Source organism: Leucopleurus acutus, assembly GCF_964270905.1.
Source record: "Leucopleurus acutus genome assembly, chromosome: 9".
Lineage (NCBI taxonomy): Eukaryota > Metazoa > Chordata > Mammalia > Artiodactyla > Delphinidae > Leucopleurus > Leucopleurus acutus.
Genome location: NC_139144.1, coordinates 80,513,666 through 80,531,999, shown reverse-complemented (window position 1 = coordinate 80,531,999; position 18,334 = coordinate 80,513,666). Strand labels below are relative to the sequence as shown.

Below are 18,334 nucleotides of genomic sequence, written 5' to 3'. Positions count from 1 at the left end.
ATTAAGGATAAATCACAATTTCTAAGCCATCATAAGAGGAAGGTTTAGGACTGGAAGAGGTTTTTGGTTTTGTTTATTATTTTGTTTTAAATACTTCTCCCTGAGAATTTCATCTTAGACGGAGGCAGACATTTTAAAGACAACTTGTCAAAATATGGTTCTAGTACTGGTCATTAAATTTCGTGTCTCCTTTGGAAACACTATTCAGGTGACCCAGTCTTTCATGGACACTTAATCACTATAATGGCGCAGGAGTTATCTGGCTAGAGGTCAACCAAAACCCATGCTTTCTTTTTTTCTTTAAACTGTGCATTTTATAAAACATCTAATCATATGCTTAGAAAACTAAATTGCCAAACGTATCAAGATATGATATTTTTTGTCCACGTGGGACATGACTCTGTAAGTTTGTTAGCACTGCCATCTATTAGACCTCTTAAGGCCGTGTGCCTTAAACAGAGAAAAAAGCTACCGAGTACAAATTAGTCAGTGAGAACGTGACCAATATCAGTAGAAAGAATCTGACTCTTTAACCACGTGCGCTCATGAGCTTTTGTCTCATACACACGGAAAGTGGCCCTGTATGAAACACAAGCTTTCAAGCTTAATGTCTGCATCATTATCCAGAGCTTAATTATTCAGTTAGTTTTAAGTATTTTTTTTTTATTTTAAGGCACATGTGATAACCCTGAGAAGTGAGTCGTTAAAAATGGATATTCTCTTAGATTCCCCGGATACATTTCCTCACCAGTGGTATTTCTTGATAAAATTTTGCATTGTGTTTGATGCCTTGTTCGCAAGGACAACCAGGAGATTTTATCAAATAATTTCCTGAATAAATATTCCCCTAATCTTCAAGCCCAGAAACTTCATGTAAAAGGAAATAAGAATAGTTTGTCTTGACTCGCTCTTGGTGAAAGATACTCTTCTTTCCTTAGAAGTTCTCACAAACACTTGTTTCATAATCTGATCCAGAGTTTCTCTGAGGATCAATGTTCAACTTAGCAATATGGAGTTTCTGAACTCTTCCTCATTTTTGCAAATCTGCATATTTGCCTAGTTTTCTGGTATCACTCCACACTCTTACCCTTTATCAAGACTTTCAAACTTTTTCTCTGCTCTATTCAAATCTCCATTTCCTTCTCTCCTCATTCTCAGCAGATGGCTTTCCTGGCTATAGAGAAAGTAGAAGCCACTAGACAAAAACACACCTCTTCCTAATGTTAAAACATCAAAAACCGGGACCAACAAAATCCACCCCTGCCCCTCTCATCCTGTTGTAACTGAAGAGATGTTCCCCTTCCTTTCTATTTCCTACATTTGCGCTCTAATCCATTCTCTATCATCTTCTCGGGAACTGAATGCAACTATTTCCCTCTATTTTGTATTTTAAATTTTTTGCTCTCTTGAATAGATCATTCTCATCAGCTTAAACTCAGATCTCTCCTATTTAAAAGGAACATAAAGGAAAATCTCTAATTCAACGTCTAGTATTCATTTTACCTCTCCCCTTCTCTTCACAGTAAAGTTCCCAAAACACATGTCATCTATCTTCTCTATAGGATCTGACAATTTCTATCAAATCCCACAGTAACACTGCTTCTCTTCCTCTTTTCTTAGATTCCCACACAAACCTCCTTTATCATCCTCCTATCACAAGCTACGTAGATGTCTATAAAATTGTTCTTAAAACATAATGCCACTCACCTTTTCTTCTATTTGATCTTTTGGAAAAAAAACTATACACACATTAAACACACATATCCCTTTCATTGCTTTCTTTTCTAGCAGATTTTAGACTGTGAGGTTCAGATACCTCTTAGAATCTGATGAAAGTGATGGACCTTTCATTAATCCCACCCAACTAAGTCTTGTACATCTCTATGAGGTCATATTATCTCATGTCCACATTTCAAGAAGAATATATGATTCATGTTCTAAGATTACTTTATACATATCTGAAACCACAAATATTTTAATGGACACTGTTTCCTGTAACTTCTTATGGAGTTATTGTGAATCTCTCTTTCACTATGGTTTGGACTACTACTTATTATTATAAAGGATCACACCTGTTATCCTTCACAACTTCTATTAAAATTTTTTTATTGTAAAGCCTTGATTGTGCTGGAGATACTTTGTCTTTCAAAGTCATGCATTCCTATTAGAAGAGAATTTGAGGAACATCTCCCAAACTATTCATTTCCATATTCAAGCTTAGAACCATCACTGATACATTACAGATGTTTGCCAACCTCTATCATTCATTCCTGCATGAATTGATGAAAGTGAATAGTGTTATGAACTGTGTTTGTGTCCCCCCTAAATTCACATGTTGAAACTCTACACCCCAAAAGTGATGGTCTTAGGAGGTGGGGCCTTTGGGAGGTCATTAGTATTAGATGAGGTCATAAGGTGGAACCCTCATGAATGGGATTAGTGCCCTTATATTAAGAGTCATGAAAGATTGCTTCTTCTGCTCTGCTCTCCACCATGTGAAGACACAACAAGAAGTCTGTAGTCAACAATCCAGAAGGGGCTCTCATCAGAACCCAGCAGTGCTGGTGCCCTGATCTCAGACTCCCAGGTTCCAGAACTGTGAGAAATAAATGTTTGCTGTTTATAAGCCACTTAGTTCATGGTATTTTGTTATAGCAGCCCAAACTGGCTAAGACAAAAACCAATGATTTGTAAAGGTAATTTCTTTTTCTTGCCTTTGACTTGATTCTGGTAATCATTTCTAGGTATATTCATATCCACATGCATGTGCACACATGCATGCATGCAAACACACACAGACACACAGAGATATCTTTAGCTGAGTTCTGTGAACTCTTGATGAAATGCGGACTGGTCATTTTGGTAAAATAGTCCTTTGTAAGAGAGAATTGCCATAAGATAAATAAATTATTGGGGTAATTATATCTGTGAAAACACAACCTAATTGCTATTTATTACTAGATAGTGGAATTAGTTTTCACCAGTTACCAGCTCATACACACATATGTACTTACGGACAAATTCATACTATCATTAACAACAGAATCTGGCTTTAACATATAGTCTCAGTTATAATGAATAGCACACTTGGGCTTAGGATGAAATATTGAATATAAGACACAAACAGTCATTTTCTCTCTATTTCAAAAATTAAGACAATGTCAAAATTTATAAATATCCTTAGATGCCCGTTTACTTAAAGGACCTTGTGCTAGCAACTGACATTTATAATATAAGTAGTCCAAACAAAAATAATCAAATTAAATGGGCAAAAGAATATATACAATTTATACTTTGACTCATATTTATTATCAATCTGTCAATCATTGGTTAAGTTAGTTAAAAATAAGCTGTACTAATATTAAGGATGGCTTAAATATTATTTTAGTCTTTTAGAGACATTTGAACATGAAAAAATTTCAATTTGTGGCTATAGTTCATAGCTATCATTATTTTTAAAGTTCACTGTTTTTCTAATTATCAACAAACCTTTTCTATCTCTTTTTAAAAATTATACCAATTAAAGTGTCTTCCAACTTCTTCATAAAAAAATCATGTATATTAATCACATGTCTATCTACAAAGCTCAGCAACTAATCCCACAAACAATGAATAATGCAACATGAACTTTTTATTAATGCAACATCTGAAACCTAACCGGTAATCCAAACCAGACTTCTTAATTTTAAAGCACTTGAATAAAAAGTAGCTATGATACCTTAATTATTTCTTCAGTTCCAATTAATTCAGGAAAGAGGTCAAGTTCTACAAAATTAAAAACAAAATTATTAACATTTTTATTCAACGATTTCAGCCTTATGGGTCAACCGTTGGATGAAAGAGGGAAAAGGGAAAAGAAAGACTGTTAGTTTGGAAAATACAGAATTGCCCAAAATAAAAATTTCGAATTTCAGTTTTCAAGACTACTGAATGTTACATAACACAACACTACATAAACGTATAGTAAACTGCACTCAAAACCTTCATCTCTATCCTCCACTCCAACTCCCTTCCCTATTCTCACCCTAACTGTGATTGAAGCTCAGAAGGGAGAAGGGGACAGTGAGGCTGATATTACTGGGGGTAAAGAAACCCAAGTAATTTTTCATCAGTGTAGACTTACTTTCATTCTTAGCATGGCTGATAAAAGCATAGTTGGGAAAATGCCAGGGGAGAATTGACGGATTTATTTTCGTATTCAACTACTTATTCCTCAAGGTCCACTTCTGACTGAAGCTCAAGTAGGTCTTTTTATTCTTCAGATTTGGGCTCATACGTATTTGTACACAGGGTACTGCACCAGATAAAAGGAAGAATGTTTTCCAGCAGGTCCAGCCTGGACTGGCAGCAGGAAGGACTGACCGGGGTTAGCCCCACACCTTCTTCCCAGGGATACTCAACTAATGCCATCTATGCGAGGAATATAATGACCAGGATCATTTAAGTCTGATTTTCCCAACTGGCTAGAATCAAGCGTATTTCTAGTCCCTGGCTATCTCAATCCTAAAACAAGACCCGTCAGTAAATGTTAGGAAAGATAAGGAGCTGGTTCCCTCTCTCCAACAAGGAATGTAGCCCCACTGCCAAATTACCGAGGAGCTCGAGGACCACTTTTCCTCACTCTTCATCCAAGCTGCATCAGGAAGATGGGAGACAGGGTAACTGTGAGGGCTTGAGCATTATTACAAAGATGCCCTTCTTATGCCTATTATTTTAGAGAATCTCATTCCATCTCCGAAGTTTATGCTCTTCACTATCCTACAGCTGCTTATATTCTATTTTTTATGCCTCTATAGATCCTCAAAGGAAATGCATAGTCTATAGAATTTTCAAAGGCATAACTGAACTAACATTAAATATGTATCACATCCAGGCCTGTTTTACAATACAGACTTTCTTGAGTTTATTTTTATGATAAAATTTCTAGGTATTAAGAAATGTAAAACTATAAAATATAGTTATGTGCCCGAATTCTATTTAGACGAGAACTCAAGTAAAACATAGAAGTAAGCCCAGGCCCCATGAAGATTTAGATAAAATTAATACTCTTGACTATTTAATTATTTTAAAGTTACTTACCCTGAATAAGTTTCGATGCTATAAAAATGAAAATATTCATGGGAAACAATCATAGTCTTAAATCTTAACTCTCAGTTATTATTTTTTTCTTGTTAAAAGAAGGAATTTGAAAACTTTCATTTGGATCCTTAGTGTTCTCCTTTTTCTATTTTTGTCTCTGTGAAACCCTTTCCCACCCTGTTTTTCATGCTCTTTATTCTTTATATTTTTAAATTAAAGTGATTTCAATAGTCTGAAACTGTGTCTCTATAACCTCCAAGGAAACCAATATATGTGAATTTTAAAATGGGTGGCAACTAAACTGTGAGAGAGAGATAAAAAAACCTTTAATATGATTTTTAAAAAACTACAATTAGAGAAGTTCATGCATGTAAAAATCTCCCATTTCAGCATGTAAAACAATACATAATTTTATGTATCCTTTTCATGTACTTTTAAAATACTTTAACATTAATAAGGGCAAATCATCATCAAATGCCTGTTAAGTGATATATATATTATACAGATTTTTCCGTTAAGAGGCTACCGAAAAACATCTCAGTGAGAGTCCATTCTCTTCAACGTTCTTACAGAAGTGTTTTTAAAAACTGGTCTAACTTCACCTAACTTTATACTTTTAATGAGCAAAGATAATTCTCTTATTTATTGTCAGGGTTGGGGTGGGGTGTATATAATTATTACATTGAGGACTGATTTTCTTTTCTTTCAGTACTCTCTGTGTGTATTGCATTTGATTAATTTTTATCGTTTGACCAGAGCATAACTTAACTGTATAGATTATGTTTCCTATTAAGTTAAAATACATAATTCTACTCAATCATATCCTCTAACGAGTATCAGGATCAGTGAGTTCTACTATAACTGGCTTTGCTGTTTACCGCAATAAGAAGCAAGAAGTTTCCTTTGGGCCCCTTCAGGCCCTAGGGGCAGAACCTATGGGTCCAAGCAGCGCTTTGATCCTTTATTTCATGGCACATTCATGGGTGAATATAGCACCCAAGTATGGGTGCCTTCGTGTTGGTACGTAAAAACCCACTTTGAAGGATCTTCATTTTGGTTTCCTACTAGACTCAGATCATTTGCATTGACCGAAATCCTGGGGTTGCCCAGGAACACGTTAATAGCCCTGCCCAAAATAATCTAGAAGTGTTTTGCTGAGCCTCTTCAGAACAATTTTGAAATAAAATAATTTTGAAAGGTTGTTTCTATCTCCCTGGAGAATCCGAGCCATAATCCTGGGTCTGAGAGCTCATAGCACTCAAGGTCTAGCGCTGCTGATTGGCATGAGGTCTCAGAATGGGTACACTTTGGCCTGCTGTTTTCTTGCAAATAAGAACTAATGTTTTAGTGGCCACTGGTCTGACTCAGGCACATATATTAAACAGATAAAAAATTACACTGGTTTACAGAATCTTCTCACTTCATCAAAACAGACTCCATGAAGGAAACAAAAAGTCCAATAGTGAAGACTGTCAATATATTTTTTTGACTGAACACTTAAAATTCACATTTATGTGATAATAGAACAAAACCTATTGGTTCGTTCTGGTTTTGTTTTGAGGCACATGCAATGTTAGATTTTCTAAAAGAGCATGTTAGTCACACATTAACATTCCATAACACAAAAAAGCAACACTGATGTAGGTTGGCAAGCAAGGCTTATTTAATTGTTTGAAGGTTTTAAGCCAAGTTTCACAGTGCAAAAAGGCAAAAGCAATGTCAACTGCAATCTCTTTGAAGTGTGATTTTTAAATATCATTATATAATAACTCCTGTAGTGTAGTGTGGTACAGGCTGAATAAGGACAATATATAGTGATTTAACAAAGACAATTGTTATACAAATGAAAAGCACACAATACAGGAAAATGTGTTGACCTAATTCACCATGCATTTAACACATATAATTATCAAGGCCCTAAAACATGTACTTAAATAATGTCCTCTATAACTATTTCATAATTAGATCTACATTATAGAAACGAGCATTATTTTAGTTACAACCAAATAAAAAAGAAAAAATTCTAAAAAAGTTTTTAAAAAGAATATCCATTTTGTTTAACCTTAAAAAGGTTTCCTCGACAAATTTAAATTGTTTCTGGACATGAGTTTATGCATTTATCTTAAAATAGCGATTTATAATAAATTTAATGGACACTAATTTATGGTGATACTGTTGTACACAACAACAAATGTAATTAAAATGCACAAGTGATAAATTAATCTAATTAGCCAAAGTTAAATGCACAATTTGGAAGATTGAGTTTTCCTTCACAGATATTGATTAGAATATTTAAAATCTGTGACTGAAGGAATGAGGGCAATTATAAGTGATCTCCTTCATTCCTTTTAAACAAAAGCAACAAACAGTACAATATTTAGGAAACAGCTTACCCAAAATAATAGAATAATTCAATAGGGTACATTACAATGTTACTAAGGTAATGAAACAACATGATTAACAGGATGAAATGGTACTAATAAAAACCATGAAATAAGCAGCAAACTCAAAAGCCACTTACATCTATATTAGCCACATAAATCATAAAATTTACAAATCTTGTAGGTACCATCACACTAAACCACAGGATAGTACTGCTGTCAAGACTTTTACTGTGATATATTTACCAAAGAAACAATCTTTAAGGTAATGTAATTTCAATAATGAACTGAAAATATATGGGCTGAAATGCCATTGTAGTCTTCACAATCAGAAAGAATGAGTTCTAAGAAAGAACTAATATTTTTTTATAAAAATAGGAAGAGCCCAAACTTTGGGTAAATTGGTTTTAGACAAAGGACTTTTTGGTAGAAATAACTAAGGAATAAACTAAGTTTTTAACCCTTGGCTTTTAAGAGTAATATCATAGTAAAATATCAAATCAAATACCATCTTTTACCAAAACATGTACAAAATGCTCTAAGGGACTGGGATATCCATGGAGATTAAATGATGTGTCCAAGCTAGCACCTCATTAGTTCAATGGTGTCCCGATCCTTTGAACAAATAGAAATTAAGTTATAATATGTATTATTTTGTACAAATGGTGTAAGTGCTACAAATGATACAAGTAGGTTATACTTTGTGCCAGTATAGACTCAGTCTAAAAGGATCACTCAGAAATCACTTCTGTAGAAAATAGACATTTGATCTGTTTTTCCATATGCAATAAGCTTCTCTCTCAAAAATAAAAAACAAAAAAATTCAGAAAGTCTAAACTTTTAGCATAGTGGCTAGAGTAAGAAAGTGTACAACATAAATAGCTAAAATTATTTTTTGTAAACTCCTGGGAAATTTTTTTATGTTCAGAAATTAGAGTGGTATAATCAAACCAAGATAGTAAAGTTAAGTGAATGCATTCAATATATTAGAGGAGATTTTTCTATATCACATTTAAACAATTCACATATGATATTGGCCAACATGGTCAATGGTGCACTGCTACTGATGTCATTTTGGGCGTGGATCAATATGGGGAACTTTGGTGAAGGATGACATTCAATGGAGGGGCATGATATGGTACAGTGAAACCACGGTCAGTTAATTTGATACTCACCTTTCAATAAGACTTAGAGCTCACATTCCATCTAAAACAACCCTGCTTTTGAAAAATAATGCTAAATAAAAGCAATAGGAAAGATGGTTATACCCAGGACATGAGGCAGATTATAAGAAATATTATTAAATAATGATTTTGCCATCATGAAAGTAGTCATATTCATTAGCCATCAATGCTCTAACTTGGGAAATATCTTGGCAAGTTTTGTAGCCTGTGGTTTGGAAGGATCCATAATCTAACATCTAACGCTCTGACATATATTCTTTAACTTAAAAGTTCAACTAATGAGAACAACTATGATGAGGTCATCAATGAATGAGCTTGTAACAGATTAAAGCCCTGCTACGGCATAGAGACCACAAAGGCAAATCAACAGACATCAGTTTTCCTTCCATATGTAAAAGTAAAAAACGCTACAATTAATATCACTTGTAACCATCGCCATTAAAAACTTGTGAAAATTTCAGTGAGTAGCCTCATGATAGGGATGAGCAAAGAATATTTACATTTGTGTATGTATGTATGTTTGCATATATTTATGAACATGCAGTGCATGATGTGTATGCGTATATATATATACGCATACACATATATGTACATATATAATTCCATTCTATCACTTTAAAAATGCTTATACGAACAAAAGGAAGGCTTTAATTTAGTTATGTAAATTTGTAAATTGTCAAATTATGATGGTCAGCACTTCATTCAATTATTGCATATGCCTTGAGATCAAAGATTTTCCTGTAATACTTAGAGAAGATGCATGCAAATGAAATACAATTAGAAACAACTTTTTTGTTTGCTTTTATGGAATAATACTGGCAAATCTAAGAGGAAAGCTCCCCCTCCCCCACCAAATTACAAAAAGTGGATTAAAATATCTAAGATAAACTTTTGAGATGCTTTGTATAGATATTTCAAAGTACCTCACATGATTCTTGAATCACGTATATACTTACTACAAAATGCTTTGGGGGCTGAAAGAGGAAATAAACACAAATGAAACCAACTCTTTATTTTCCAAAATCAAAGACTTTATATTTACTTAGCTATTTTCATTTGGTGGCCAGTACAGACATTACCATAGGTTTTGCTGTTCTTATCTTACAAATAGAAAACTTCAATATTAAGAATAAATTTACTTATTGTGCTGCACCATATCTGCTGAATGAAAAATGAGTTCCATGCTTTACAAAATTACCTGATGATCCAGACTAAAAAGGAAATCATTTTGCCTTTTGGCCAAAAGAATATAAAGTCAGAGAGAAAGCACCAATGCATTCAGAAATTAAACTAGCCTCGTTTATTTAGATAAGGCATATCAGGGGGTCACTTACCAGGGTCATTGGAAGGCATGTCCACAATCAGCTGGTCGCTGTATTTTCCATATAAGCCATTAGTGCATATGGCTACTATTTGAAGAACATAACTCATATTGGGTAGTAAATTATTAAGAATAGCACCCTAAAAGAAAGGTGGCAGTAATTGTACAAATGTATTATTCTCATAGGAGTACTAACATGCTAGACATCGGTGCTTAGAAAAGATTTTCTCATTTGTCAATAGAAAAATTTATATTTTATTAGCCAGAGAAAAAATTCTATGCAATGTTGTTAAGTTGAACTTGTGATATTTGTGAATTAGGGAGACACTGGAAAACTGCACTTTTTTTTTCTTTTACAAATCAGATCTAGTATTAGAAAATTTCGTATTTTAAATATTTATTTAAAATTTCTATGTAAATAGAATTATTATCTTCACATCATTATGGAGTGAAAAATAGTATATTCTCATAAATCCCACAACTTTCTCAATTCATAGTGTCTTTGTTCTAGACATCTGAATTAAAAAGTTGTTACAAATCTCATTATTTTGTTTATATAATATTCAACACCAGCTTTTGTTTAAATGCAGGTTCCTAGGGCTTGAGTGACACCCCAGTGAGTGTCTGTATTCAGAGTTCAACGTCTTGGACCTATACTGGGGGCTTTCTTGAGGGGTTTTCTCAGCTATACCTCAACACCTCCCTTCCAGGGCAAAGCTTAATACTGAGATGTCCAGGTCACAGAAGGAATCTGTACTTTATTTTCTTTAATTCTCGTGCATGGGTGGGGAGCAAGAGGACGTGGATTCTTTACTAAGGATTACCTGCCTCATGTCCCCAGAGTTCTATCTCAATTGACTTCACATCTGTTACTTGGAAATTTTTTTTTTTTTCCTGCGGTACGCGGGCCTCTCACTGTTGTGGCCTCTCCTGTTGCGGAGCACAGGCTCTGGACGCGCAGGCCCAGCAGCCATGGCTCACGGGCCCAGCCGCTCCGCGGCATGTGGGATCTTCCCGGACCGGGGCACGAACCCGTGTCCCCTGCATCGGCAGGCGGACTCTCAACCACTGCGCCACCAGGGAAGTCCTGTTACTTGGAAATTTGATGCAAAGAAAAGGACTTTCAAGACCCCTACTCTATTTCCCTTGTACTGATTCAGTATGATGGGGAAACAACATACGACGGTATCAGAGCACTGACATTCCAGGCCCAATTCTTTCCCCAATGGTGAGAGCATAAAGTATTTAACTGTTCTTTGAGTCCTTTTCTTTGTAAAGAGAGGCTGCACTAGATGATCTCCAGTTCTACCTCTTCCATAAGTGTCTACTCTACAATGTTGCTGTTGGCAAAGCTGTGGTCTCCATGTAATTCAAAACATTAGTAAGAACCTAGTGTCAACCACTGTAAGTTCTGACATAGTTAAATATAGCTTCTGTGTCCCCTTCACCCCACTAGAGAGCTTCATACAAAGTCTAAAGTCACGAAAGGCAACAATATACAATCATTTTAAGTTCTTACCCTAAAAATTAAACTACAATACATGAAACAATTGATTTTATAGTTACCAAGTCTTGATAGCCATCTGTCAAAAACTCATGCTTGGTTTGGTCTTCTCCCTCTAACTGCTGGTACAGAACTGCGAATTTCTCAATCATGGTATCATAAACTACTCGAGGTCTCTCCCACGTAACAAGAAGGCTGGTATAATTCTCTGGGTCAGCTTGAACATTTTCTGGTTCTGAACTACAAACTTCAGAGAAAAAAAAAGTACAGTTATCGATACAACTGTCACCCTCTAGGATTTCAACAAGTGAAACATATTCTGTGAACATTTTTGTTGTATTTTAATAAAGGGTAAAAAGTTACACTTCCCCACTGTGGCACTTTTGTTCACGCCATTTCCTGTATCTGAGATACTTCTTCCTTCCTTCTGTGAATGAAAAATATTGCCTGCCATATCAGTAAACAAAGGATGTTGCAGCTGTCAAGCCATCACATTACAGCTGCCCCAACCGTGCCCCCTGAGGAAACTCAGGATGACAGTGTACAGGAAACTGACCCCAGATAGCTGAGGTGCATATCAAAGGAATGATTTCAGTGAGCCCAGACTCGTGCATCCTCCGATAAATAGAAAAATGCTAAACTCCTTAACTTGAGATATCTGGTTTTCTTGAATTAACAGTAGGTAACCTTTTGATGTTCTGACTACCTGGTCTTTGTTGCAAAAACTCCTATATATCCTGGCTCCCCCTTTGCCTCTTCGGAGCAGTCCCTCAGAGTGATCTGAGAGTCCTGTCTCCTGGGCTTGAAGTGCTTAGAATGTCTGCCGAATAAAACATAACGCTCAACTTTTAGGTTGTGCGTTCTTTTTCAGTCGACATCTCCTATCTCTATCTGTTGACGTCTGATCTTCCCACTCAGGAAACGTCTTGATCAAGCGCAACCTTCTCTGTCATGCATGCTTTGATCTCTGCTGAAGTGATCGCTGTCTTTCTCAATTGTCTGTTTTGTTTTACCACTATTATTTCATTATTATTTCATTGCATTATTATTCATTATTATTTCATTGCATTATTATTCATTGCATTATTATTATTTCATTGCATGTCTTAACTCCTTTAGTAGATTATAAACATAAGAACCAGAGCTTCATATTTCTGTATTGCCCAGAACACTGTCTTGAATATATCTGGAATACTGATTCATTGTCAAAAATAAAGGAACAAAGTATACCTTCAAGTTTATGGTGTCTTTATTACACTTGTTGGGTACCTGACAAATATGCTTAGCTCAGGATGAGGAGAATTTCAATGATAAAAGATGGTCTATTATCAGACGTTTTATTGTTTGAAAATCCTTAAACTAATTAAAAATTCCCTATGAAGAATTCCCAGAGAAGAACAACTAAAACTATTATTTCAATATTTTTCAGACCTGCTGACAAAAATCCCACTTTGGCATCATAAACAGATTAAGCAATTAATTTCAGGGAATTAGAAGATTTGTTTGTCTTAGCTGAAAAAATACACTGAAACTCATTCAGGGACTTCTTAAAATGAATTGAAACCCATGCTGGGAATCATGCCAAAAATGTAGTCCCATCAGAAAGAAAACTCTGATACTTTCTGAAATACATTCATAATGTGATAATTTGGACTAACTGTGAGGATAAAAATGACAAAATTCATGATACTGTGCTAATAAAGCAAAGTAATGAATATAATCTCTTCATAGGCCAGATAGATTTGCAAAAGAGAGGGAGAGAAAGGTCTCTAAGGCCAAAGATTATGCTCGCAGAGCATATTATGCTCACAGAATCCAGGCTTTGCTTTAAAGGGATACCAGAAGTTACAAACCACTGGACGAGACCACGCAGTTTACTTAAGTCAACCAATCATTGCTACTGCCAAAACTATTTCCAGGACCCAACGAAAACATGCAAGCAGCAGCATCAGAATATGACCAAAAAGTCTTTTTGTCTCTATCAGTCTGTAGTTTTTCTCGTGAACATGGGAGGGCACCCAAAACTAACAATTGACCTTATAAATTGAAACAAATTTTATTACAGTACTTAATAACAGATATTTTGGCATATGTATGCTATGCTAGCAATGGTATATGAATGATTCAGAGCAACATAAATATATATAAACATAAATATATATACACATATACTCTTTAAATCAATATATGAATAACTTTGTATGAGTTAGAGACAGAAGTTTTCACTGTTAAAACTATATACTATTTTTTGTTTATCGAGGATGTAGGGTGGGGTGTTCCTTTGGGAACAAGAGGACAATTCTTCCGTTATCAAAAACCACGAATTCAGAATAAGAAGATGTATTCTAATTCAGGTCTAGACTCCATCATCGTTACTCTATCTAGTGACAATTCTACTAGTGTCCGCCAGATGGCAGAAGACCACCAAAGCATCTCAGAAGTAAGCTGCTAACAAACTATACAGGTGGAGGAACAGGACTGCCTCAGCCTAGATTCTGATGAATCCCAAGTCTGTTTTTAAAAGACAGAAAGTGATTCTGGACAATATCATTTGCAGATTTTGTTCAAAAATCACTCCCACTTTGTACAGAGTGAGAATGATTTAAAGTGAACTATCTCTTCCTCAAAGATGAAACTATCTTAAAATGCATTAGAGTTTTATGCATGTACACAAAACATAAAACTCTGAGAAACTGAGAAAAACATAAAATTATTAGCTGCAAAATACCCAAAGGACTACTTCCTAAATAGTGCAGGCAATTTTGGTCAGACGTCTATGTTTATCTTGCCTTAATAGTAGAAATCAGTGGGTACTTCAAATAGTAGAAATCAGTGGGTACTTCATCAACATTAATATAAAGTAGGATTCTGAAAAGAAATTCACATTTCCTTGCCACCAGGTTTTCATTCCTTTGTTTTCTTCTTTACACTTCTGTAAAAGCTTATTAGTAATTTGTTTAAGAGTTTAAACTTACATTGTAATTAGAAATTTATTTTTAAAACATTCCTTTTGCTTATTGATAATCATAGCTTAGTAATATGTTATAAAGCTGCCGCTGAATCTTATCTTTAGATGCTGAAATACAGAATTTTATGGAAAAAAGATATATACTTTAGAATGTATTCAAGAGAAAGACCAGTACTTCCGTATATAGTCTATGACCTTGCCAAAGGGTTGCCCTTCTATAAGGTAGGACGGGATCTTTTAAATAACAATCTAGTTAATTTTATATACACTACTTGGTGTTCAGACATAAAGCTGCATAATGACTATGGAATAAGTTATTAATTTGCACTAAGTTTTCATTATATTTTGTATTGAAAATAGTTTATCTTATTAGAAGGACATACACTCCATAAAGCTCATTATCTGGATTGAAAATCAAGAAGTGTCTTCCAGATCAACATATATTCAGACACCAAATACAAGCTACCAATAAATGTAATAAAATAGTAACAAAAATATAATTTCCTTGATTATGGGGAGTTCAGAACTACAATATGTTGAGGTCCCATTTCCTTCCTTAGGAATGAATCGCATGCCCTGGTTCCTTTCTACAAGCTACACGTGACCTGGATCACAGTTACTGATCCTTTAAGGAACACTGGCCAAGGAGGAGAATCGGGTTTCTGCAAGCTTGTGGCTATGAGCCAGGCTGTGACAAATCTGGAGTCCACGTCGAGTCACACAGAATACAAGTAAGCGCTTCAGTTCACATGCAAGGGATCCTCACATATAAAGAATGAGAATGTGGTCTCCATTTTAAGGGAGTGGTAAGTGTTCTTACTTAAAAACTTATTTCTAACATTCACTTCTCATCTACTTGGTTCCAGGTACTCTTGGACATACAAATAAAGACGGTGTCATCCCTGCCTATAGGAAACTCACTCCTCTCATCCTTAAATTTAGTAAGGTATTAAATGTAATGGGTGCTTCTAGTTTCCAAATCCTAGACTCCATTTACAGAGGAATGCAAAATAATCTTTTAAACATTCTGCCATTCAGGTCAAATTAGGTTGTGCTTTTCAAAAGCACATGTTTTTCTCACTAAAAGTTGTAAAAGCTTCACACACTTAGCTCACACGAAGTCCTTTCCCTTCTCATCACTTAAATGACTGGATCTGGAGAGTGAACACCTCCTACATAGGAATGCATATGCCTTGCAGAGCAAATTGCAAAAGAGTAATAGGCAAAGCGCTGAGTGTCATGAGGAAAAAGGAAAAGAAGTGGGAAAAGACAAGGAAGTAAATGAAGGAAAAGCACAAAGGAGGAGAACATGACACCTCTTTCCCTATGACATGTCTCGTGATTGGCTAATCACGAAAGTCAGTGCCGATGGTCGAGGGCAGGAGATAGGAGTTTTCTTCTGCCTTTGCTGTTCTATGTGCCCATCCTGGGAGAAGGGACACACGCCCTAAGGGAGAAGGTCCAGTCTTACCTCCACGGATTATGAGTAAAAATGTAGATGGAAGTGAAAAGACAGCGTGGTGATTCTTGGGGAGTGGCAGAGAAAATGTCACCAGGTTTTCACCCAGTATTTCCCATTGTTTGAGGTTTGGTACAGTTTAACACAGCCCGTGGCAAAAGTACTTCCGTGAATGCGCACTGATAAATCCACCACATCCTTGTTTGAGGTCCATGAGCCTCATTTTAAAAAGTATTGAGACAGGGAATTTGATGACTACCACGTGAGGAACTTGAAGACTGACAGACTCAGAAGACAATCAATATTAAGGTTGTGATTTCCCCTCACGGAGTAGCAGATCTTAATAAAACGAATGTAAAGATTGCCACAAATGTTAAAACTAACTAGAAATGATCTATCACTGCTTTGCACTTCTCAATGATTATATGCCATTCCCTTTAAATAACCAAAAGAAATTTTTCGAATTCTACCTAATTCAGTCAATCTTCTCTAGGAACACACAGTCATTTCGTCAACAGTTCAATTTGTAACATATAATCTTCCATGAAGTAAATAATCTCCACGTCACTTTTCTGCAGATGGTTAGAGCACAGAGTTAATGTACATGTGACCTTAATGAATGCTATTTACAACTACTGACCTTCAGGAAGGTAGGTCTACTGATGCATAATGCATCATGACATTTCTCAGGAAATTATAGAAAATTTCTCATAGCTCAAATACAACACTAAGCTATGAAGACACTCTTTTCATGCTACCCTGCCTTGAAAAGCATTATATATTTTATGTTTTTTTTAAAAAAAGTTTGCATTAAATAATATTACAATGCTAGCAAATGAGATTTAAAGTGCATTTGTAATTCTACTTAACAAACAAAAGTCTTAAGCATGGAAAACTTGAATAGCACGCCGTACTAGTGAGAGCTTGCCCCATTCTATATATACAAATATATAAATGCATACACACACATATATACATGAGTGTATACATACACACAAACACATACACTACAGTAATAGGAGCTATGGGTCTGGAGCATATTATGTTCAAGGGAATGGACTGCTTTGCAAACTTTAGTTCATTTAAACCTCACAACAACCCTACAAGGTGGCCATTTTGAACTCACATTTTATAGGTGAGGAAACTGAGCTCAGAGAAATTAAATAACTTGATAATTTTTATATAACGAATAAGTATTTGCACTGCGGTTTGAAACCAGAAGTCGACTGGGCTTTAAAAGACCCAGCTCTTTCCTACTGTGCGTCAGGAGGCCCCTGCTTCTAGGTGGAGAGCCTTGCTAGTGGGATAAGAGGGCAGCAGGGAGGCATCTGTTGCCTGGAAGGCAGGGGGCAAACCTGGACTTCACCTCCTCTACACACATGTTATGTTTGTATGGTTACTGACACGTATTTCTCATTAACTAAGAGACAGCTGGTACTAACTCCTTCAAGATCAGATGATTCCATTAAATTCTGTGATTCTTAGAAGAGCCACCACCCATTCCTTGAAGCCAAAAATAAATGCCTTTTAATAAATAGCAACGCTAGGTAAAAATTCAAAAATAGAGGACTGAAGTTCTGGTAAAATATGGATTCATTCACAAACATTGAGTGCATTTTCCTACGAATGCAAAAATGAATAAGGCTTGATTTCTACCCTCAAGAATTTTGCATGGATATGCAGACCTCTCATGGGTTTTGCAATTACTTATAATGTATTGATATTTTGCAAAATATGTTTTTCTAAAATGCATTTACCAAGAGCAGAATTCTAACAATTTTCATGCCACCTCTTACTTTTCTCATGGTCAAAGTGAGGATGTTCAATATTTATAATAGCAAAATATAGAAATATAATCTGAATGTCCCAAACTGAGAAACTGATTTAATAAGTTGCTATGACTACACAATGGAATAGTACATAAAATTAAGAATGTGATTAATGATATGTTTACATCATTAAGTAAAGCAAAATCAATAAACAGGTAAGTGTGGTACAGCCTGATTTTTGTGAGATACAATAATATAGTTTTAATTTAAGAGACAGACCTAGAAGGATATTCCTCAAAATCCTCATAGCAGTTATCTCTGGGTAATGACAGTATAAGGCATTTTTATTTTCTCCTGTGTGCTTATCTATATTTTCTCCTTTTTTACAATGCTCATGTAATAAAAACATTTTCAGACTAAATTTAATAAAGATTAAATCCTGAAAATAAATGCAATCCTCAGTTCTTATTTTCAAATTCAGTTCGAGAAAGTAGAAGGGCAATAGTGTATTAAGGGGAAAAAAAAAATCACAGGAGTATGCACATGGAAAATACGTGCTTGGTGAATGCAAATACTCATAATGGAAAATGCAAGAATTCAATTGTCCTAGTTTTTGAAAAGAGCCAATACTATGTTTAAAAAAGTTTCACGTCATTAAAGTCATCAGTT

The 18,334-nt window shown here is 35.2% G+C and overlaps 1 protein-coding gene across 6 annotated transcripts in view; it reads right to left on the bottom strand.

Annotated features, from left to right (window-relative positions):
• The window catches only part of PTPRZ1 (protein tyrosine phosphatase receptor type Z1), a gene marked incomplete at both ends in the record, with an annotated part of 162,261 nt that overhangs the window by 41,127 nt on the left and 102,800 nt on the right, over positions 1-18,334 (bottom strand). For all 6 annotated transcript variants that reach the window (XM_082846332.1, XM_082846333.1, XM_082846334.1 and 3 more), the window contains 3 exons: positions 3,719-3,765; positions 9,979-10,105; positions 11,532-11,716. In XM_082846332.1, coding sequence (XP_082702458.1) covers positions 3,719-3,765; positions 9,979-10,105; positions 11,532-11,716 — 359 coding nt within the window. The remainder of the gene's footprint in view (positions 1-3,718; positions 3,766-9,978; positions 10,106-11,531; positions 11,717-18,334) is intronic.